Source organism: Theobroma cacao, chromosome 2 (genome assembly GCF_053813885.1).
Source record: "Theobroma cacao isolate CCN51 chromosome 2, ASM5381388v1, whole genome shotgun sequence".
Classification (NCBI taxonomy): domain Eukaryota; kingdom Viridiplantae; phylum Streptophyta; class Magnoliopsida; order Malvales; family Malvaceae; genus Theobroma; species Theobroma cacao.
This window is the reverse complement of record NC_142640.1, coordinates 34083922-34108668: the sequence shown is the minus strand read 5'-3', so window position 1 is coordinate 34108668 and position 24747 is coordinate 34083922. Positions and strand designations below refer to the sequence as shown.

General features: G+C 35.4%; 3 protein-coding genes across 4 annotated transcripts; 2 read left to right on the top strand and 1 right to left on the bottom strand.

Moving 5' to 3' along the window:
- The first annotated feature begins 77 nt into the window (after positions 1-77).
- On the top strand, positions 78-2293 carry LOC18609191 (glycosyltransferase BC10-like). Its single transcript, XM_007044205.3, has 2 exons — positions 78-1379; positions 1475-2293. Exons 1-2 carry the CDS (start codon positions 813-815, stop codon positions 2120-2122), a joined length of 1215 nt encoding a protein of 404 aa, XP_007044267.3. The 5' UTR covers positions 78-812; the 3' UTR covers positions 2123-2293.
- Positions 2294-5195: 2902 nt separating this feature from the next.
- Positions 5196-8297, top strand: LOC18609190 (Core-2/I-branching beta-1,6-N-acetylglucosaminyltransferase family protein). 2 transcript variants are annotated; one of them, XM_007044203.3, is made up of 3 exons: positions 5196-5505; positions 5630-6347; positions 7541-8297. In XM_007044203.3, the coding sequence occupies exons 2-3, from the start codon at positions 5793-5795 to the stop codon at positions 8183-8185; spliced, it is 1200 nt and encodes a 399-aa protein (XP_007044265.1). In that variant the 5' UTR covers positions 5196-5505; positions 5630-5792; the 3' UTR covers positions 8186-8297. The 2 variants fall into 2 exon arrangements, with proteins under 2 accessions (XP_007044265.1, XP_017972094.1); XM_018116605.2 differs by having other exon boundaries at positions 5196-6347.
- An 11029-nt stretch (positions 8298-19326) lies between these two features.
- LOC18609189 (leucine-rich repeat transmembrane protein kinase family protein) lies at positions 19327-22712 on the bottom strand. Its single transcript, XM_007044202.3, has 2 exons — positions 20871-22712; positions 19327-20113 (listed from the first exon to the last, which is right to left on the bottom strand). The coding sequence occupies exons 1-2, from the start codon at positions 22213-22215 to the stop codon at positions 19440-19442; spliced, it is 2019 nt and encodes a 672-aa protein (XP_007044264.3). The 5' UTR covers positions 22216-22712; the 3' UTR covers positions 19327-19439.
- Positions 22713-24747: the final 2035 nt, after the last annotated feature.

Here is a 24747-nt window from a genome sequence, read left to right as displayed (position 1 = left end):
GAAAATGCCGAGTTTGATTGCTTGCTCGATGATCGAGAGCCTTATCTTGCACCACCCTAGTCCTTAAACAGGCTTTGATCCAGGCATAGCCGAGTAGCTGTGACTCAAAATCAGTTCAATTTACGACCTTAAAAATGCAATATGGGATTGTCATGGCATAGTGTCAAGGAAATCACTCCAGGTGCAATTTGTTCCCAAATTTGGTGAACTATAATTCAATAAAGCATAATTTTTGAGTTATTGATGGCAAAGCCAAAGAAGAGAAGTGATTCAAGAGCATGATCATCACCAAAATTCTTACAAGAGTGCAGCCAAGAAACCATAATTTTTGCTCAACTGCAGCACAGTTCGGTTTTGTTTGATGACCAGAGCAAGTTAAACCACTTTTGTTCTTGTAATCTGCCGGCATTTTCTGTCATCCAACACATGAGATTCGTGGTTTTCAGTGGTGTGCGAGCAATATGAACCAGCTGGTGAATTCATGCCGTGTCCATCATTTTTACCTGGTAACGCCCCATTGCCAGAAACAGTAATACCTTCCCTTTATCCATCTTTTAAGAAATAGCTGTAAACCTAACATTTCCCTCGTTCTCTCTCTGCTTTATCCTTCTAATAAGGTATAGCTTTTAAATGGGGTTTTAGATTCTTCTGTCACCTTCCATGTGTACCTTGCTTGATGCAGAACGTTTTAGGCCCTACCTAAAACACTCCAGGGGAATACTGCCTAAGTTAATTCATTGCCTTAAAACACCTTCTCAAGCTTAATTTGCATGCAATGATTTTGATCCTCATAACCCAGAGAGAGAGAGAGAATGAAGCAGTGTGAAATGGCTTGTTTTGAGAAGGAAGTCTCCTCTCACATTAGAAAAAGATTTAGAGAAGGGAAACGTAACACTACAATAACTATATTGTTTTTCTTGTCAATGGCTTCTTTCGTGGTCGTTCTTGGGACGTTCATCAATTACCATGCTTGGAAGTTCTTAATCTCAAAGGACTCTAACATCCCTCGACTCAACGGATTTTCTCCGCCATCACCCTGGTCTCCCAATTCCGACGTTGTATACAACTTTGCTCTCTCTTCATCCTCCTCCCTACAGCAGCCCTTCAACTCTTCAGAGGACGCCTGGCATTCTATGACTGATGAGGAGCTAATGTGGCGTGCCTCGACAGTACCAAATGTTGTGGAATATCCTCACAACCGAACGCCAAAGGTGGCATTCATGTTCTTAAGCAGAGGAACACTACCTTTGGCTCCACTCTGGGAGAAGTTCTTCATGGGACATAAGGGCCTCTACTCTATTTACTTCCATACATCTCCGGACTTCATTGATAAGCCACTAGTAACCTCCGTCTTTTACGAGCGCAGGATACCAAGCAAGGTTAGAAATATAAACATACAATGATCAATGGTACGTAGGTATTAAATTGGAACATCATTTCATATGCAAATTTCAATCCCTCTTTCGATTTGCAGCCTGTGCAATGGGGAAGGGCGACAATGGTCGATGCTGAGAGGCGCCTGTTAGCCAATGCCTTGCTCGACTTAACCAATGAGAGATTTGTGCTACTCTCAGAGGCATGCATTCCGCTATTCAACTTCACCACAGTTTACAACTACCTTATCAACTCCAGCCGCAGCTTCCTTGGTTCATTTGATGATCCAACGCACACTGGGCGTGGCCGTTACAATAAGCAGATGTGGCCGACTGTGTCATTGGCAGATTGGCGCAAAGGCTCGCAATGGTTCGAGGTTAATCGAATGCTTGCCGCTGAGATAGTCTCTGATGACAAATACTATCCTGTCTTTAGAGACCATTGTCGCCCCCCGTGTTACATGGATGAACATTACCTTCCAACTCTCGTGAACTTAATTTGCCCGGAGCTCAATTCCAACAGGAGCATTACTTGGGTTGATTGGTCTAGAGGTGGCCCACACCCCACAAAATATTTGAGAAAAGATGTATCAGTAGCATTACTGAATCAAGTCAGGCAAGGATTTAACTGTACTTATAACGGTGAGAGGAGCTCAATCTGCTTTCTATTTGCCCGGAAGTTTCATCCCAGCACTCTGGAGCCACTGCTTAGGATAGCTCCAGCATTGCTTGGATTTGGTCATCAGTGATATTTGTCCAGCCTAGACCCCAGTCAACTACAATTTGTTGTGATGTTGAGGATAATTATGCTTAAGCTGTTTGAGTGTTAGTTACCAGAAAACATACAAAGTTTGCGCCTTTGTCACCAAATGTAATGCTTTGGCTCCATTACAGGGGACAGCATGCAATTTTTTTCATCACCTTGATGCCTCTCTTTCATGTTATCTATATTGCTCCCTGTAGCATCCATAAATGGGACCAACTCAATGGAGCCCCATTTGTTTGAGTGGGGTTGACCCCGCTAAATTTATAAAAATTAAAAGAGAAATATTTTATATATAGTAAGAATTAAACTTGTGGTGTTGACTTGGCTGTCCCCTGTCACTTGGCACACACATCATCACTATGTCATTTGTTGTATTTTAAATTGTTTATAATCAACGTAAGGATGGATGGAAGTTGAAAATTTTTAAATGAAAGATGAAAGTCACAGTACTATGCTGTAATCAGAGCTTTGTTACAACTAAGATTATTATTATTATTAAAGTAATTCAGACACATCAAAAAGGTTAAGATGACATAATCAAGATTAGATTTGCCAGTATTGGTAGAACTTTATCTCAACGGTGTAAACCCCCAATTGATTGTAATAACAATAAGAATATTGATTTGATACAAAACCTTAATGGATACATTAATCAAGCTATTTAGCTGGTAGTTAAACTCACATAATAAATCCAATATTTTACGAATAGTTTAATTTTATTTCCTTCTCAAATTCATTTTAAATGCCCTCATCAATTTTTCTGCATTTATGTTTTTGTTTTTAGTTGAATGGGGCAAAAGCAAGACTTTCACAAATTTTTGGTGCCTTTTTTAATAATAACCTTTAAAAGTTTAATGTGTATATCCAAACTTAAAGGTAATAACTAAGGATTTATTTTTGATGCAGTTCACTAAAATGTATGGTTTGCGGTAAAATAAAAAATGCTTAAAGATTTAAAATTACATGTTAAAAAATTTATAATAATTAATTAAACAAAAAATAAAATATTTTCACTTTTCTGTCTCTCTCAACCTTCTTTTTTTCTCTCTTTCCAACTCCATCATCTTCTTCCGTTACAATTAAATTTTACTAAATTGTACAACTTTAAGAGCAATTTTTAAATTCTTTTCATAATCTTTTAAAATTCAGAGAGAGATTGAAGAATTTTGCAAGGGATTTTGGGTTTTTTGTTGGAAGACACAAAAAAAGTGAAAAAATTTTATTCTTTATTTATTTAATTATTATAAACTTTTTAATATTTAATTTTAAGTCTTTAAAGATTTTTTATTTTATGTCATTAATGAGATGGCACATTTTGGTGGGTTGATATTATATAGAAGCTATATTATGCCAGTGTTTCAAATATAAACTTAATAACTAGTAGGCAAAGTCTAATTTAAATTGTTAGCAAAGCAAAATTCAATGGATTTATTTTCTTACACCTTAAAAACTCAATAATTTATTTGAATCAAATATGTCTTTATAATTAATAGTTGATTAACTATTATTAATTAAAATATTACTTATTATTTTTGTATTCACATGATATTGACATGGCATTCACATGGAGGGTGAAAATACCATATAACATGTCACTATCTCTACGACATGTCAACATCACGTGGTATAAAATGAGAAGTGACGTTTTAACTAACGACAATTAGTCAAATATTAATTAGAAAGGCTTATTTGATTTAAAATAAAAATTTTTACAAGAATTTGATTAAATACAATAAAAAATTAAAAATTGATTAAATTTTTTTAAAATAATTTAAATTTTTTAATATTTTTCCATTTAAACAATTACAGGAAATAATATAGTTTTCTTTCCTCTCGATTTTCCTGTTCTCCATTTCTTTTTCTTAAAAACTATTTGTATACTTATTATAATTGTGATAGTCTTATCTTTCCCCTTTCTTTTCCTCTCAATTTTGGTTATTCCCATTTCTTTTCTAAGAGAAAAACAGGTTTATTAAAATATAATGTTGAATTACAAGTCCTAATAAATTTAGGTTCATGGTAAACATGATAAGAAATTCCAAGTCACTTTGCCTATGCTTAATTTTTTTTTTTGGACTGAAAAATCATTTCATTAATATCAATTGACAAACACGAAGAGATTATAAAAGCATTCAACCAGAAAAACAGACATCCCAACCCATTTGTTACTCACCCCATGAATTTGAGCCTCGTTAAAAACTTTATCATAGTAAATCCAGAGGGACAAACCTATAATAAGAAAAAAAAACACTCATCTACCATGAGATAGGATAATCTCATAATCAAATTCAAATTACCCTTCATTTCTTATAAACATATCTCTATCAATATCAATAACTTCTTGTATCAACACTGGTAGATGTGAAGAGTCCTTCCATTCTATCATCTTTTCCATCATTCTTTTGCCTATGCTTAATTAATTAACAACATTGATCATAACTGAAAATTAAGTCTAGCGTAGGACGGTGATGATGTGACTTGGTACGTAGAGTTGGGTAATCAAGGAATTAACGAAACTAAATGGTCAAACAATTAAGTATTAGTAACATCACGACCAACGGTTGGAAATGAATATTCTTTGGGGGTTAGTTTCAGCGAAATTATCGGAATTTTCTGATTTGTAAGAATCATTGGTCCCAAAAGAACCTTCCAAGAATATCGACGTGTAGACCAATTCCTAACATCACTGCCTCATGCAGCCTAAATGTGACACGTGTTTGCGTCACTCACGCTTCTCCCTAAACCGAAAAAACGTGTATGACAAGGGAATTCCTGAGGCAGACAGCCCCATGCACTTGTCGTTTGCCCTGGGTTGAGCAAGCCCAACACGCAAACCACCTTCCTTTGTTTGGAAAAATTATTGATTGGCGGCTAATGCTGAGGGGGGCTTTCAAAGTCCAAGTTCAAAATACTTAGGCTCTTTAAGGTCCTTGATGCTTGAAGCGGCATGCTAGAAACTGTTTTTATTAATGCTTAATTAAGGATCAAACGTGTTAAATTAATTAAAGCAAAAGTTGGAGTGAGAAAGGCCGTTTTGACTTGTTGAATATGGAAGATATTAGCTTCCTGTGGTCTAGAAAGGCAGCAACTGGCTTGCAGCCATCACCCATTCAGACATAAATTCAATCCCTTCACAATTTCCCATCAGCTGTTTCTGACCTGAGCTTCCCAGTTTTTCTGTCCTTGCCCTTTTGCATCTTTTCATATTCCATGTTAACGTTGATCATAGATCAATGGTTTGTGCTTCAAACTTGCTTGATTTCATTCTCTCTTTTATAAGAATCATCGAATGGGCTTCGTTTTACTACTATAGTTTTTGATGGCTTAATTTTCGATCATTACAATAGTTTTTCATCGACAGCTCTGGTACAGTATTATTTTTTACTTCCTTCTCTGATCATTACACAGTTATATGGTATATAATCTCAGCGTCTGGTTTGTTGTGTCCAAATTTTGATTCCTCCCAAGTTCTTTTCTCTTGCTTGTGCAGTGTTGGCATCTCTTGTCCTCAAAGAAAAGAACTGTTGTGGAGTGACAGAAGAATCACTTTTCTTGAGAACAAGAGCTTTTGGGTCTCTTTAAATTTAAAGAGGTATCTGAATCTCCCTCAGCGACAAAGCTTCCTGATTTTCAAGGCAAACAAAACCAAAAAAATGAAGGGTGAAAACAACAATCCGTCAACCTCATTTGCCAAGCTCTTTAATGCCCACTTGCATTTCTTCAATGTCCTCTCTTGTGTCCTCCTCTTTGGCTCTCTCCTATCTCTTGGAATCATACTCAGCTTTCATCTTAAAAACTTTTCAATTGACCTGCATATCACGCAGTTATCTCTGACTACGAGATCAGCATCGGCACCGCCGCCCCCGCCCCCGCCGCAATCATTTACTCCGGCTGCTAAAACATCTAATGTTGCGGGCATAGGACTAACAGAATTTCTGAAGCCACCGGATGTAATGCATGGCATGGATGATAAAGAGCTTCTGTGGAGGGCCTCAATGGTTCCCCGAATTCCACAGTATCCATTCGATCGAGTTCCTAAAGTTGCTTTCATGTTCTTGACAAAAGGGCCTCTTCTCTTGGCTCCGCTGTGGGAGAAATTCTTCGAAGGGCATGAAGGGATGTACTCAATCTATGTGCACTCCAATCCATCATTCAATCTATCAGACCCTAAAAGTTCAGTGTTCTATGGCAGAAGGATTCCCAGCAAGGTTAGCCTTTAATTTTCCATGTGTTTTCTTCATTCATGCCTGCAATGCCTCCTACTTGGTGAGTTTGATAACGGATCCTGCCATTAAACAACACTATAACAAATGGTATTCTTGCAACAATGGAAATTCAACGCCTTTTCTTTTTAATAAACATCACTTTATTCTTTCATTAATATAATAATTAAGGTTGTCTGGAAACATATTCTGAAATACATTTTTGGGTAATCAAACTAATACTAAATTTCACCATTAATTACACCAGATGTTGGCTCTATTTAAGCTGCCATGCTTACAATTAAGGCCACATGGTTTGATTGATTATTTTTTTATTTTTTGGTATAATAAAAAAAAAACTTTAAACTATTAAAATAATTCAAATAAGTTTTTATATTTTTATTATATTCAATCAAATTTTTATATTTTTAATTTCAATCAAAATAACTTTTGTAATTAATGATTGACTTAATCAAAATATCAATTGTCATACCACAGACAGTGATGTGCAATGTTAACATATTATAATTGAGGATGACGTGATATATTAATTTGATATGATAATAAAATAATGTGATATTTTTTACCCTTGACATTAACGTTATATCAATATCATGTAAATATAAAAAAATTATTTAAGTGTTATGTTTTTTTTTTTTTAATTTTTCAATCGAATTCTTGACAATTAAACCACAAAAAATTACATTTGCATCTTTCCTTTTCCTGATGAAGAATTTTCACTTTGTTTTTCCCTTTTCAGTGCCTAATGAAGGAAAGATTTTAATCCCAAAAATGGCTTTTCTTTGATAAATTTTTTACTTATTACACTTTCGAGTTGTGGAACCCAGTTTAAATGTAGAGATAAGATGGATGCCTTGGTCACAGCTGGCTGATCATCAAAGCACCATGTGGTCCAATATATATGAACACAAACTACAACATTGAAAGCGGTACACGTCTGGATGGTGTACCCTATTCAAGCCTGACAGCCAATTGGGCTTCTACTGTTTGCATGCAACAAACCTAACTTTCCTTATCCCCCCAATTCCCATTTCTTCCTCATGCTCTGCTAAGCTTTCCCCTTGTGCCACATGTCTACTTTTTGCTCTTAATATTACAATTTCTTTAAGCTCTAATTAAGTAAACTAGTTATGTTAACAAATCTTTTGGTTTTTTGGGTATTCTCCTACCGAATGCAGGAAGTCGAATGGGGAAAGGTGAATATGATTGAAGCCGAGCGGCGGCTGCTAGCCAACGCACTACTGGATTTCTCAAACCAAAGATTCGTTCTTCTGTCGGAATCATGCATTCCAATCTTTAACTTCTCCACTGTCTACTCCTACCTCATCAACTCTTCCCAGAGTTTCGTGGAGTCCTACGATTTAGAAGGCCCCGTTGGGCGGGGCAGATACAGCCGGAGAATGAGCCCCCGAGTCACACTGGACCAATGGAGGAAGGGAGCCCAATGGTTTGAGATGGACCGAGAGCTTGCCATTGGGGTAGTTTCCGACCAAGAATATTTCCCAGTGTTCCAAAAGTACTGCAAGGGCGCTTGCTACGCCGATGAACATTACCTGCCAACGTTTGTGACCATGAAATTTGGGCACAAGAACTCGAACAGGACTCTGACATGGGTCGATTGGTCCAAAGGTGGGCCCCACCCTGCAAAGTTCCTGAGGACGGAGGTGACGGTTGAATTTTTGGAGAGGTTGAGGAGCGGAAGCCAATGCCAGTACAATGGGAACACGACGGATATCTGTCACCTGTTCGCCAGAAAGTTCTCTCCCGATGCTCTGTACAGGTTGTTAAAGTTTGCACCCAAACTCATGCACTTCCATGAATAAATACATTCATTCTTAGCACAGAATCTATTCTTTTTATTCATTTTTGTAATTTTTTTTGGGATAAAAAGCAAATTTGCCCCCATAATTATCAATCAATTTACTACTTTTCTCATTTTTTTTTATGTTGGATTTCAACTTCAAATTATTCATATATAGTCAAGTAGTAAGGTCCGGTGTCTCATGTGGGCAATCTCACACATCGGCGTCCAATTTTTTGTCTTTATAGTTAAATCAAACCACACACACTTTTTAATATCATTAATTATTACGTATATAAATTATGAATTATAATAGTTAACTGATCAATCTTGGTTGGATCGACATTTGATGAATACAATTTCGGTATAATTTAAAGTTTAATAGTGTGTGAACCTATAATCGTGTTCATTTGTGTCCTTAAATCATTAATTCTCAATTCAACAAACCACGTTGCCATGTATTTTTATAGACATAATATCTAAAAAACTCTTTCAAATTATTCAAAAAAAAAAATAAATCTTTATTTTTTATTATGTTAGATCAAACCCCTATACCTTTATTTTAAGTTAAATAAGTTTTTTATATTTTTATTTTGAATCAAATAAATTTTTATGACTAATGATTGACTTAGTTAAAAAACTACTTGTTATTCTATGTCATATAACATGTTTTTTTTAAACTTAAATATTTTATTTAAAAACGGGGAATAATGAGTTCCCTATGAGACATAGAAGCAACATACTAGATTTTAAGTTGCTATACATTAGACCCATATCAACTTAAAATTTAGGCTCACAATTTGCATAAAAGCAAAAGTATCCCACTCATTCCTTACACAACAGAACCTTTAACAAAAACAGGGTTCATAAAATTCCATATACAACAAACATTTCTCAGTTTTTGTTCTGTCACCCTTTACATATTCAAGCAGACAAGCAAAGAACAAATCACAACTCATTCGGCACTAGTAGAAAAGCTAGAGCTTCATCTAAAATATCCAACAACCCAAGATCAAGTGTTGTCCCAAAAAACATACACATACCTGATATAAGGTACCAACATCAAACAAACAAGCTCCTTGCAATTTGGAACGTCTCAACATCATGTCTCCAGAACACTTAGCAATCCAATACCCTTTAAATGGCATTCGTTTCAAGTAGTACGCTAGTGGGATTTGCCCCTATTTTTTCATCAATCACCCTTCTCTACAAACTATTTCTCTCCCTACTATACCTCCTTACCCATTTATTTAAAAGAGCTCTATCCCTAATCTCCAAGCCAATGATACCCAATCCCTCATCCTCCATATATCTATTAATTGTATCCCACCGAGCATAATGGATTTTTCTTTTCTCCTCCACTTCACTCCGGAGACACCTCCTTTCAATTTTCTCTAATTCATTTTTCACCTTTTGAGAGTTTTAGAAAAGTGACATGAAATAAATCGGAAAGATCATAAGGATGGATTTTAGAAGTGTGACCTTACCACCTATAGAAAGCACCTTAGATTTTCGCTCTGTCAAACATGCCTAGAATTCCTCTATGTTTGGTTTCCACATCTTTTTCGAGTTATGTTTGGCACAAAGTGGTCATTCCATGTATGTTGTAGGCAACTTTCCAATCTTGCACCCCAACATTGCTGCCCTCTACTAATCATATGTGAATCCACCCCAATTCCCATCAAGCTACTTTTTTGGAAGTTGATTTTCAGCCTAGATATTAGTGGAAAACATCTCTATATTCTTTTACCATTGCGGAGATTCTCCAAATTCAGTCCACAGACAAATTTGTGAATTGTAAATGGATATTGTGAGATCATTAGATCCAACGGGAACCACTTGACATAGGCTTAGGCATTCACCATGTTAAATAAATAAGCTTAAATTTAAGTAACCAAGAGGGGGGTGAATTGTTTATCAAATAAAAATTCCCCCTTTTTGAATTTTCAATATAGTTGAAGTATAAAGAGTGGAGTTAGAAAACAAAGAATAAGCTAAGTAAGTAAAGTGTAGAAAAGTAAAGAGTACTCAACCAAGTTTTTATAGAGGTTTAGCCTATGATGCCTACGTCATTTCCCTTGATAGCACAAAGAGTTCGAATCCACAATCAACTTGCCTTTTAACATAAGGTTAGGCATAACCTTGACAACAAAATGCCTTTCCAAGGATCAAGTACAATTTCAATCAAAGTCATTGCCTTTTAAGATCAAGCACAACCTCTACAATCGAAATGCCTTTTAAGGATAAAGCACAACCTCTACCAAATTCCTTTTAAGGATCAAACACTGTTGGTCCCAAAAAACGTGCTAAAGGGGGGTGAATAACACTTTTGGAATGACAAAAAAATTCTTTCCAAGTAAAGAGCTTATTAAAGGAATTTGAAAATGAAAATTTAAAGCTTGCTAGAAAAATGATTTAATGCTAAAAGTAAGAAGAAAATAAAAAAAATAGACAAAACACAGTGATTTATAGTGGTTCGATCTTTTTGACTTACATCCACTATCTTGATTTTTCAATCAAGGATTTTTAAACCAATTTACTAAAATCAGTGAAATTTTCAAGCTTCCACTAAGCTTTTACAATAGCTTTTCACAGGCTCAATTACAACCTTTAACAATGGCTTTTCACATGATTAACCAAAACCCAAAACTAACTTTTCTTAGGCTAAGTTAGACCCTGTAACAACAACCAAGCTGATCCAATCTTGATCTACCCCTTAGAGTGTCTCTCACACTCTAAGTAAATGAGAAATAAAGAAAAGATGAAGATGGACAAGATACTATATTTGGTTATTAGTTAGACTTTGAGGTCGGTACCAAGCAAGCACTCATTAGTTTTTGGGGAAGATTTATGGTTCACACAGAACATTAAGCTTCAGACTCCTATAGAGTTAGCTTATTTCATATTTTGATTTATGAGGAAAGTTGTGATAAGAACTAAGTCTAATCTTATGTATGGCCAAGTCATCACTCAGATAGTTGCTCATTTTAACAATGATGTCTCTTCCATGGATGATGCTACTTTTCAACCCACGATTAAACATCTTGAAAAAATTATGATAGGTAAAATGGGTTATATAGAAGATATTGAGATAGGAACTTGGGTACTTAAGAGAGCTCGTCCAGAAAGTGATGATGATGGTGATAATAAAGATGATGAAAATGTTCCTCCACCAACTTCAACTTAACCATCCTTCAGTATTGTGTCATCCTGTACTTCAGACATTAATGCAAAACTTATGGCAATTATGACCACATTGGATGAAAATTTAAAGCAACTTGATCTTATGGCTGCACAATTTGACAACTTTGACCAGCAAATCCAACACATGCTCCAAAATCAAGAAAACTTAGATACTCATCTTGCGTAACTCCTTTTCAAAGGAGGACACTAGTTAAGATGACTTGTACATCTTCACTCATGCTTATCATTCTCATTGTTCAGCATATTATATGTGTGTGTTATTATGAAAGATTAAAAATATTTATACATCTTGTTTATAGTGTTCTTAGCTTTCATTTATGTGTGTATGGGGGGGGGGGGGGGGGGGGGCGGGGCATTCTTGATTTGAGCCTTAATTGAATACTCTACATGGAAATATATCCTTGTTGAAAATACCTATATTGTGCCTTGATTGTAATGGTTGAATGTATTTCTTTGTGCTTTAAATTGAACATCTTGAGTAGAAATATATAATGATTTACCTACACATTGATCTTTAGATGTGCTAAATGAGTATATTTTCCTATGCTTTGCTTGAATATATATATATATTGATTAGAAATATATCTTGACTTGAATGCTATCATATTATGATTATTGGATATATTTCTTGATTTATTGATTAAATATTTTCATGGAAATATAGCTCAATGTTTTGATTTGATGGTTAGAGATCATTATTGAACTTAATGCTTATTTATATTTGATGATTATCACTAATCATTTTCCTTTGAGTTTAAATGCTTAAAGCTCACACTTCTTAACCTTTTTGATATAACAAAAAGGAAAAGAAGGTTTATGAGCACATTGAATTGATCTTATATTAGCTAAATTTTCCTTGAAAATATTTTTCAACTTCATGCATATATTGAGGGGGAGAATTTTCAAAGTTCATATTCATTACTTATACCCTTCTCATTTACACTTAAATGTTTTCAACAAGGGCATAAAGACTAATTAAGTTAGGGGGAGGTTTCAAGAAATTTCAAATGCAATATGCTAATGTTTTTGTCATACCAAAAAGGGGGAGAATGTTAGCTTTAAGTTACATTAAGTTTTGATTGACAAAAATCACATGTTTTCTTGAACTTAATATTAAGCATTTGAAATCATCTCAAATAGATTTTTAATCCCCTAAAATCATGTGTTTTTTTTGAAAAATTATACTTCATTAGAAAGCAACTCATGAGCTTTCAAACAATGCATATTCAGCTAAAAATTGAAAAGCAAACATGCCTTAAAATGTTATTTGAATGTAGAAACAAGGTAAGAAGGAAATAGTTGGAGAGAAACACCAAAAAGCTAAGGAAACCTTAAGACACAAGCCATAAGTAGATCCTAGAAAAGCTCAAGTCGATCCAAAGGTTGAAAAGTGCAAAACTTGAAGATTATGAAGCCATAAGTCGACCCTGTTCTAGAAAGCTCAAGAAAATCATGTTTGAACAGACATAGTGTGAGACCTCGACCTTCATAAACATGTAGGGGAGGTAGACCCTATGATGTGGAGTAGGGGTAGTTTGGTCATTTTCCTGGTGAGCTCCTAGAAGTGGGTTTTCTAATGTTATTAAGGCCTAAGTAGGCCTAAGACATAACTGAATGATGAAAATAAGTATAAAATGACGAAGAAAATATAAATAATGATCATTTCCAAGGTAAGGGTAAAATGGTCATTTTTCATCTTAGATCAAAATTTTTAAGTTTTCATAAACCCGAGTATTTCTAGACCATTATGGACTTCGTCTCAGTGTCAAAAAAGTAAAAAGATTGCACAAAAGATTGGAAAAAGACAACCAACTTGTTAAGGGCATTTTCGTAATTTAAGTGAAGTTTGGGTAAGGTTAGGCTATAAATATCTCATTTCTCCAGCAACTTCTTCATTTTTCTAGTAGCCTTTTATTTTTCTTCCTCCCATCTCACGTTTCTTCATCTTCCATGGAAGCCTCCCTTAAAGCCTCCATATTTCTCTCTCTCTAGCTTCAATTTTCTTACTTTTGAGCACTTTTTCATAGAACCTTTTGTGGTCTTTCACTATCTCACCTTAAAACCCTTAAAAGTCTTTGTTTAGCACTTTCTCTCACTAGTTGAAAGTTCTAGAGAGAGAAAGAGAGACTTGCCATAGTAGCTTGAAAACTCTTGAAAAGGAGTTCAACTATAAGTCCACCAAGGTGAGAGATGAGTTAAGGTTGATTTTAGGTGGTTAAAGATGGCTAATAATTAGAATTGTGGGCTGTTATATTTTTTATGGTTATATTGTGTGTGATAGGTTCCAACGAGACCTCACATGTCCGTTTGAAGCAATAATCGAAATTAAAGTCAATTAAAGATTCAACAAATATCGGTGAGTGAACTTGCATCAAAGTATTTTTGGGAAATACATATGTGTTGGGATGAAACATTTAAATGATTTTACTTGGCTTTTCATTAAATTATGCATGGGAACAAGCCCTTGATAAAATGTTTTGATGTTGTGAAAATGTGGAATGTGTAAAAGGATGAATCCATGTGCTCCTATATTATGTTGGTATGTATATACATGAATATATGTTGTGCATTTATGAATAATATTGTGTGATGATGTTGAAGTTTGCGAGTAGGGAGTGCACACATGATGATGTTGAAGTGTGCGAGTAGAGAGTGCTGAAGTGTGTGAGTAAGGAGTGCACACATGATGATGTTGAAGTGTGCGAGTAGGGAGTGCACGCATGATGATGATAGAATATGTGAGTATGGAGTGCACATGACGATGAATGAAGTGGGGTGGTGTACGTGTTTATATATGTTTATATATGTATATGTGATAGAAAGTTTATGATTATAATATGTGATTGAAATGAATAATGAGAAACTTGATTATTGTCAATGTGTTCACTTTGATGTGCAATATGGTAGGAATGGATTTTGTGACATGTGAAAATTCCTTAATTGTCATCTGCCTTGAATCTCGTTGCAGCGAGAAACTTTGGGTGGTGGGGGCACAAACCAGCCCTGTTTCTCGCTGCAGCAAATTGCAGCGAGAAACTCTCAGGTGGTTCCAAAATCCTAGTGCAGTACTTTCATTTTGACAATGATTTTGACCACATTTCGTTCAGAACTAGGCAAATTGATAAACATTAAAGTTGTAGCCCAGTTTCTTATCTTTCTAATAGTCTAAAAATCATGTCAATTGGACTTCTATAGTGGGAGATATGCTTGAAAAACCGAAACATATGCAAATCATGAATGTTTCTTGCTACAGCGAGAAACTTGCTGTCTGCTTGCTACCTTGCTTGATTTTGACATATTTTTCACCCATTTAACTTTATGGATTGATCATGAGTTTTTGGAACACTATGAGGTTATTAATCAAAGTTTGAAATGAGGGGTTTTTTAGTAAGAAATTAAATCAATTACATTATTTTTGAAACAAGTGCATCATGATTTCCAAGTTCTCCTTATCAATTGCTTGTTCCCTTCTTATGTTCACTCACTGAGTTTTATACTCACGTTTTTAAATTTCATATTTTCAGATTTGGAGACAGTTGGGACCTAGATTGAGTGTCCACGTATGCTCGTCTTCTTGGTAGGTACTATGGCATCTCAGTAGCGATACCTTCACTCACGGTCACTTCGCTGACGGTCAAGAGTCTGTTACCTGTGAACATATATATGTAATGTAATCTGCTAGGATCCATGTTATAAGTCAAATATGTATATTTGATTACTGATGCCACTATGAGTTGGCAAACAGGTGATATTATTTTGACATAATAAAATGGTGAGTATAAGGTCACTATGAAATGTTACTGAAATATTTTTAGTCGAAAATTACAATATGTGGTTTAGAAATGATGATTGGGAATGATGATCGAGATTGCATAAAAAAAAAAAAAAGGCTTGCTTGAGTTTAGTGGGCTATGCCCATTGGGCCCATGCGCCGGTCATGGCCCAAGATTTGGGCTGTGACACATAGTTGACGTTAGACCAAGCATAGTCGATCTTGATAAGTCAAAGGCAAGAAAAGTCAAGATTACACAACCATAGTTAATTATAGAGGAAGCATAATCAACCTGACAAGTCAAAGGCATGAAAAAGTCAAGATTACACAGCCTTAATCGACTATAGAAACTCAAACTTGCAAGAAACGCGCTCTCAAGAGATTGATCGATTAGAGGAAGATTATACTCGACTATGGAAGCCTTAATTTGAGAAATTTGAAGAACATAGTCAGCCTTAAAAGCGTTGTAGTCAACCCTTAAGCTTTAGCAACGGTCAGATTTGATTCAAACTTGTGTCTAACAGCTCCAAACATTGCCACAATATAAATAAATGCATTTGAGCCATTTTGAAGCAAGAAAAGAATTGAACCAAAGCTTCAAACCATTGAGAGACTATCCAAAGCTCATTTTTACTCTCTAGCAACGTTTTAGTCTTCCACTAAGCTTTCAAAGTTGAATCCTTGCTTCATTCAAGTTAAAATTTCTTCTCTCACCTTAAGCTAAAATCTATAACACCCAACCTTTTTGAGGCAAATCTTCGCTATTACTCCTTTGTACACACATCTTGTACAGCTTCTAGCTTAACCTTGAATAGCTATCTTGTAAGGTTTATTGCTTTCCATTTAAAAAACAAGAATCCCTTTTGTGAATTATGTGAGTTACCGCTTCATCTTGTGAAAAAGTAAGAATCTCTTTGTGGATTATATAAGGGCTATTACCTCCCATTTTAGATGCCTACATCCATTTCCTTGGTAACCAAGGTATACATCCATTTTCTTGGTAATCAAGGTATTTCAATCCACTATCAATGATTCTTGCTTTTTCACGGAAAGCGATAACCCTTAAACAATCCACAAAGTGATTTTTATTTTTTTCACGGGATTAAGTGATAGCCCTTACAACAGCTTTTTCACGAGATAAAGCGATAACCTTTACACAATCTACAAAGGGATTCTTGCTTTTTCACGGGACTATAAATTCTTTGTCTCCCTTTAATTTTTTGCATTATTATTTATTGTTTATACTTACCTTAGGAAAATAAATTTATATTGATTTATTATTTTATACTTAGGAAAATATTTTTTCTTTACATTTCATAGCTAGCATTTAACTTAAAAAAGATATTTTATTTTGATAGATTGTTTTTATACTTAATGGTTTATTGTTGAAAACTTGTTTTTGATGTTAGAAAATATTTTTAAGCGAAAAAGCATTGATTTTTTACACTTCGATTTTTAAAGAAATTTTTAAATATCAATCACCCCTTCTTGGTATTTTACACTTTGAGATTTCTACATTAACATTCTTCAACAAGTTTCTAATTTTTGTTTTTAGTGCTTCAAGAACCAATATCTTCTTCTTTCAAAATTGATTCCTTGTCTTCAAACTTGTGATCTTTGATTCATTCTCGCTCAAAACCGATGATTGTTTCATGGAGAATCAATTCTTCCATGCTCGGTTCCTTCCTTTTGCATTTTGTTCTTCCAGAATCAATATTTGCTCTTTGAGGTGTCAATTCTTCTTGTAAAGGGTTTATTTGAAGTTTCTTGAATAATTTAGAGATTTTTTCGAATATTATCATTTTTATATTTATTTAACTTTTGATAAGTTTTTTTAATATTATTATTAACTATTGTAAAAGGGGTTCTTCTGATAGAGAAAGGAAGCATTGCAAACAAGTAAAGGATGTACTGGAGGGGGCGGAGAGAAAGATTAGAATAGTTTTTTGAAGTACTGAGTGTCGTGATAAGTGAAAGAAAGTAAGAAGAGAATAAGTAGAGATGTATAACAGGGCTAGGGAGAGAAGTTAGAGAGAAAAGATATGAGTGAGAATAAGGTAGTTTTGAAAAGTCCCCCAAATGAATTGTGAAAGCTTTATAGAGTAACGGTTAGAAATACATTATGTGACTATTAAAGTAATAGATTTTATTACCGTTAATAACATAATGAGATTTATTTTTGAGTAAAGAGTAAATGGAAAAGATATATAAGAAAAACTATACAAGAATAATTTAAAGGAAAAAAATGTACGCGAACAAATATAAGAGAAGAAGGCAGAAGGGAGAAACACTTGTACTTTGAGAAAAATTTAAAAGAAAACCTTTTAACTACGGCCATATCTGAGCCACTAAGCTAAACTCTCCAAAATATCTCAAAATGAAAGTAACCTGTGAACCCTACATCTTATGCTAGGCTACTTTCACTTCTGTCTGTGTGAAATGGTTATTCTATGCAAAGTAGTTATTCCGTATGAAGTAGTACTCTACTTATTTTAGTAGTTTTGCATGAAGTAGCACTTCACTTATTTTAGTAGTTTTGCATGAAATAGCATTTCACTTATTTTAGTAGTTTTACATGAAGTAGTACTTCACTTATAATGGTTGTTCTCATTATTCTTTATACAATATTATGATGTAAAAGAATTTTTTAAAGAATAGGTATTAACCAAAATTAAGTATCTATAATTATCAATAATAACATAGCATTAGAATGTGCTTTACAATTTGTATGGTAATCATACAACTGTAAAACATTTATTAATTAAATTTGTAGAGTCAATTTTGTATGTACATATATATTTTTGAAATATCAAGAATATAAATTTTAGATAGTGATGACTAAATTTATTAATTTATGAATTTAATCAAATTATCACTTTAAGAAGTATAATAGTTATTCCATCACTGTAGAAGGGTTTAATTTAGTACAATGTTATTCATTTTGTTTGTATCTTAGAGTTAATATTGAAGAAAAAAAATATAAATAAAAAGTTAAAGACTTAAATATTAATTTTGTAAATTAACATTTAAATTCAATTTTCACCAACTAAATAAGAATTTAAAAAATATGTTCTCAAATTTATATTAATGCAAAATCATAATATTCCTAATTTAATCGTTCTTTAACTTTGTTAATATCTCGATCTTATATGAGATCGATTTTTAATTTTTACACAATATTACAGCTTTAGAGTGGCCAAATTAGTATTAGAAGCAAACAGCATGCTGTCACGTTTAATAGGGTAAACATTATACCATATAACAACTGGAAGAGCCATTGTTGCCATAAAAGTTCCCTTTTTTTTAGTCGTTTTCTTTTCTTTCTTTTCATTTTTTTATCCTTTCATTTCTGTTTAATTTGTCTGTTCTTTTTCTTTTTTCTGCATTATTTATTCACATAATTTTTTTTTCAAACAATAATTTATCACTCTATCAATGTAGATTACTAAGGGAAAATAATAGATTCTAATGATAGATTTCCAATTTACTTGAACTAATATGTACTCAAATAATTAAAAACTAATAAGTAATTACTATATAAGCATTAAAATTCCTTTTATTTAATAATTTCAATATAACGGGGTAGAGATTGGGCCACGGCAGAGTGCACCAATTATATCAGTCACGAATTCATGATTCATCTTACACAAGTGCACCATATGAAACAGGCCCTTCAGTGTTTATTTTAGCAAGAGTCAAGAGAGATGAGACCCATATGGCAAACAAGTAATGCTGGCGAGAGTATACATTTACATGTTGGGGTTGGAAACTGTGGCAAATGAACATGAAGTTGATGATGCAGACAGGCACTTCCTACAAAATTCAAGCCCCAAAACCCTTTTTCCTCCATGATTTGACATGACAAAGGGACCACTTTACTTTAAACCTCAATTAATTTTTTACTAATCAATCTCATCCTGCACAATGTGCAGTCTCATACTGGCACTGACACCAAAAGGTGATTAATTTCGAGCAGCACCTCACATTCTATAATCATAAACAAATAGGGATGCTTCCATGATTTAAGCTGACAACAGAATTTTCTATGCCCCCAGCCCTGTATTATTTTATCCTCGTTACCACCTGCAACTTGACTCTCTTTTAAAGTAAATTCCTTCCTCTATCATTGTAGCAAATGTGCTTAATAACAACAGGCTATGTGTAGAGATCATATTCTTAGCACAAAATTGACAAATGGAAACTGACATTAAAATGCAAGATAAAGAACAAAACCGTGATTTACATCAACTTTTCAATGATTTCCTAACAACTAATGGGAAACATCAAGGAAACTCACACATCACTGGCTTCCTGCCCCGCATGTGTCTTCAGACAAGCATGGTGAGTCGGACACCGAGTCAAGTCCCTCATGACACGGTGACACTTCTACCCCACGTATCTCCTCAATCATCTTCACCACGTGGCTTATTTTGGGCCGTTGATCGGGTGAGGCAGAGGTACAAGCCATGGCAATCTGCAATAGCCCAACCATTTCCTCCTCGATGTCCTTGTACCTCATCAGCTCCAAATCGAAAACCTCAGCCGTCCACTCTTCCCTCACCACAGATTGGACCCACCTGGGCAAATCGACGGCCCCACCGTAGCCATACCCTGGCCCACCATTATCCACTATGGAAGGGCACTTCCCTGTCAGTATCTCAAGTAGCAACACGCCAAAGGAGTAGACGTCAGATTTCTGAGTGGGTTTTCGACCATCTGATGATAACTCCGGGGCACGGTAGCCATTTGATCTTGGGGCATTGTTAGTGGGTGATGCGAAGATGGAGAGACCAAAGTCTGAGACGCGCGCATTTCCTGTTTTGTCAAGGAGGACGTTTGTGGATTTGACGTTGCCATGGGTGAGTTTAAGAGTCTTGCAGGTATTGTGAATAAAAGCTAAGCCACGAGCTGCTCCTGCTGCTATTTTGAGCCTTGTGGTCCAGTCCAACGGAGTCCTCCCAGGTCCTCGGTTGCCTGTTGGGAAAGAAATAGAGATATGTAAAACCCTAAAGTTCAATAAAATTACATGTTTTTTTGACATTACAAAACAAATGCCACAATCCATATCAGGTGGTTCCATCCGTATGAAGAAAGTGATGGATCATCATCGGATGGTTTTGAATACCCAGATAGGTTAATGATCAGACGGTGAGGATGGTATTGGGTCTATCGTTTTACTTTTTGGTCATATTCGCCCGAAAAGAGCCAAAAGACTGGCGTTGGGAAAAGAACAAAAAGAAAAAGTGACAAAAACAGAATTATCTACTGGCGACTGCAAAGGCTGGACCTCTAACAGTAATCCCCAATGTGATGTTACCGAATTGTTCAAAACCCACTCTTCAGCTGACATTAATTTCGATCACGTTGGTTGATAAAAGAGAATTGCCAATTCAAAAGCCTTGCTTTGCTTACACAAGCAACGCAGACTCAGACGGCCCAGCTTCATCCCATATATGAGCAGGGACCCACCATCACCTACCTTCTTAACCCCCACATGCGCATCTGGCCGGCAACCAATCCACCCCACTCACTACAAACGTGATCCCCGCAAAATTAACACTTCCCATCGGACATCCACAACCAAAGTCATTAGTTTTGTCTGTAATGAACTACCAAATAATTTTTCGTGCTCTTTTTCTTAGCATCCAAACAATAATGCAGAAAATGAGAAAAAAAATATAAACAACCGATTAATCAGAAAAGAGAATAAGAAGCCAGACTTGAGACGTACCATGCAGTAGCCAAAACAAGCTGCCATTGGGCATGTAGTCATAGACCAACAACTTTTCCTCCCTGGCAAAATAGTAAGCCTTCAAGCTAACCAGATTGGGATGCCTCAACCTTCCCAAAACTTCCATTTGTTGCTCAAATTCTCTCTTCCCACCCACATTTGCATCTTTCAATCTCTTCACAGCCACCACGTTTCCATCATCCAAAACCGCTTTATACGCCGTCCCGAACCCTCCTTTTCCCAACATCTCCGCGGAAGCCCTCAGCAAATCCTCCAGCTCAAACCGCTTAACCCCTTCGAAAAACACCATTCTTCCCCTCTCGAAACCTGGCTGTGCTGGATAAGGGCTCGAAGAGTAAACAATCTTCTCTCCTTCTAGAACCTTGGAGCCCTTCCCGTCTCTCATTTTGGCTACGTAGTTTCGCCAGAAGTAACAATAAAGCAAGAGAGAGACCAAAGCGAGAACCAAAACATCGCCTAAAATGATTGCTATTAAAGCCAATGGGCTTATTTTGGCTGCACTGTGACGTTGGGAATTTGGGGTTTTGTAAGGGTTTCCAGTGCCGGGCAATGAGCTTGGGGATGAAGCTACAACAGTTGGGTTTCGACCCGGCATTAACGGCGACGCCAACGCTCCGCCAGATCCGGGTTTTGTCGGGTCTATCCCAATGCTCTTACATTTCTCCATCGGGGCTCCGCAAAGAGCTGCATTTGAACCAAAAGCCGATTCTGAGAAACTCGACAAAGACTCGGGTATTTCACCAGAAAGCCTGTTACCAGAAACGTTAAAATCCTGGAGATTCGGAAGATTTAAACCAGAAACTTGTCCAGAAAACAGGTTCTCCTCAAGCCGGAGCGTTAAAAGATGGGTCAAACGGTTGACTGTAACGGGAATCTCACCGGTGAAGTTGTTAAATGATAGATCGAGACGGTACAACCGAAACAGCGACTGAACCGAAGCTGGGAACTCACCGGTGAACTCATTGTGGGATAAAAAGAGGAGCTTGAGAGCAGTGAGGTTGGAGAGGTTGGGAACCGGACCTGAGAGACGGTTTTGTTTGAGACTGAGGACACGGAGTTGGGTGAGTGAAGTGAGGGGTTCGAAGGAGCCGGTTAGGTCTAGGTTTTCCAGGACGAGTCGAGAGACTCGGCTTTTGAGACAGGTGACTCCGACCCAGGTGCATAGGTCAGTGGTTGAGTTCCATGAAGATAGCTTGTTGGCTTTGTCTGAAGCTGACTTGAAGTCCATTAATGGTTTCAAATCTGGGTTTGGAGTAGCTTGGACCAGAAAGAAGAAAAGAAAAGAGAGTAAAATATGCGGGATTAAGCATGTTCGTCTCGCCATTGTTTGCTCTGCGAGAAGCAGAGAGAGAGAGAGAGAGAGAGTGGGGAGGGAAGTGAAAGGTTTTCTGCAAGCTTGGTGTGGACTAGTACTAAGCCAGTAGTAAAGAACGGGCTAGAAGAGGGTAAGAGGTGTAATTAATGGGAAAAAGGAAGGGATTATTGGTATTAAAAAGTTGTAACTTCTCTTTTCTGGTTGTTTGAAATGGCTAGGACGAGCTGGGTGAACTGAAAAGCTTGTAACGTGTACTATTACGTACTGCGAGGTAAATTTATGATCAAAAAGACAATATTGTCCTCGCTGCTTTCTTCAGCATCAGTAACGTTATAATAATTTATGTACAAAACCAATCTGAATCTGATGGAATTTGGACGGCCAAGATCGAAGGGCTCAGTGTTACGTCGTAGGGATAAATAAGTGAAGCTGGTGATGAGACAGCGAAGGGTCTGATATGTGTTTTGTCTGTAAATCAGACCCATGCTCCGGACGTATACGATATTTGGGACAGCGCGTGGGTTCCCTCACACGTCGAGTTTTACAGCTGTAGACTAGAAACGAATGGCCCATTAGTAAGTTTTGCCTGAGAAAGGATAATTTGGAGGGAAAAGTGCGTTTTTAGTCCTGTCTGCGGCACCGATAAAGCGAACAATTTTGGTTTCTCGAAGTTGGGCTTTGGTTCAGCTTTTCGGCTCTTTGCTTTTGCTTTTCGTTGTCATGTCTTTCTTTGCTTTAATTTGTAACATGAACATGTCTTCTTATATAATATCAATCCTTAGAATGGGTCTTGATATTTAGCTTAATGACACCAAAGCTATTGAGTATTGGTAATTTCTCGAATGGGAAATGCTCAATGGTCCCAACATAAATGAGTCGACAAGACACATAAAACATTTTGCATTGGCTTCTTTATTTCAAATTTCGATTCTACTCACACCGAGCCTCTCAAATAAGATATGGTAAAGTAAAAGTATTGGTGATGAAATGGTTTTGGTCTAAAGTTGGCATTTTGTTAATGGTGAAATCAAAGCAAATGCACGCAGAGTTAGGGGACGACTTTTTTTTGTGTGTCTCCAATGTGGGGCAAATAAAACAGATTCCAAAACCGTTTTCCAAAGCTATCTTAACAAAGGCAATATAATAATAATAATAATAATTATTATAATTAATGTAGTAATAAACAATAAGAAAAGAATAGTGTAGTGTGGTCTCATTTTGACTCTGAACTTAGGCGCGGGGTTTAGGGACCCCTTTGCAATAGTGCTCCATGGGCCCCAAAAACCTTCAAGAAATAGTGCTTCTATGTTCCATGGTGGGAGGAAGAGCGTCTAAGCCACTACTAAAATGAACTGCTCATGGTAGTAACTGAAAATCATAAGATTAAGTGGGAGGTGATCAGCTTTTCTGTGGGCGAAACCATGGAGGAATAAGGTGCTCTGATTGATGGTTTCGAATTTGAAAATATGTTGAAAAAAGTTGGGTTTGTGGCTCATAAATTACATCATTGGTGTTAATAAATTTGTGCATTAGTATTTTGCAATGTGTTGGTGAAGTTTTTGAATTATAAAGTAAGCACTCAATTGGAAAAGAATCTCTCCCAAAGTGTTGAACTTCAACAGCTCATATTGAGAGAGAACAAAGAAATTGAATGTTGTTAGTTATATTAAGTTGTTTGAAGCCAAATTACATGTTCAAAAAGTTAAAAGTGCTTTGCAAAAGGACAAAAGAACTTAAATATTTCAATTAAGTAGTGTAATACTAAATTAATTTGTTTTTACGTAAAATAATTTATAAAAAAAATCTTCATGACTTATATTTATTTGGAAGATTGAGAACTTATTTTAAATATAACAAGTCAATGAAAAAAATTCATTAATCACATAAAATATCTTATACTTTTTAAGAACGTAACATATGCTTTAAAAAAACTAAAACAAAAACTGTTTAAACTTAAAGAATATTGAGAATTGTTTAGATTTTAAAATTTCAATAATGATTTAAATCTAATAATCTAAGATTTCTTAAAATGTGCCCTTTGTTATTAAAATTTTAAAAATTAAAATGATAATGAAAATATTTTTTACAAAATATCCAAACAACAATCTAGCCACAAAAATCATTAAACTTTTCAAGTAAATATTTTACACACAAAAATATATCTTTTCAACAAATTACTTTTCAATTACCAAACAGAACCTTAGGTGATGATATTGGCAAGACAGAGACCGGAGGGGCTTGGGTGGTATTTGAAAGGACCCCCTGCTCTGTTCCAACATCACCAATTTGACGGTTCAGTCTTTGCCTTTTCCTCTTTAGCTACTCCAGTAGTTTCAAACCCAACGTAGAAAATATGCTTGATGCGCCCTCTTCTTCGATATTTCTTTTTCTTTTAATAAAAAAATATTGGTATAATATTTAAATAAAATTTTAAATTATTTAAAAAACTTTTATTTTTTTATTACTTCCAATCAAGTTTTTATATTTTTATTTTAAATCAAATAAGTTCATATAACTAATAATTGACTAATTATCATTAGT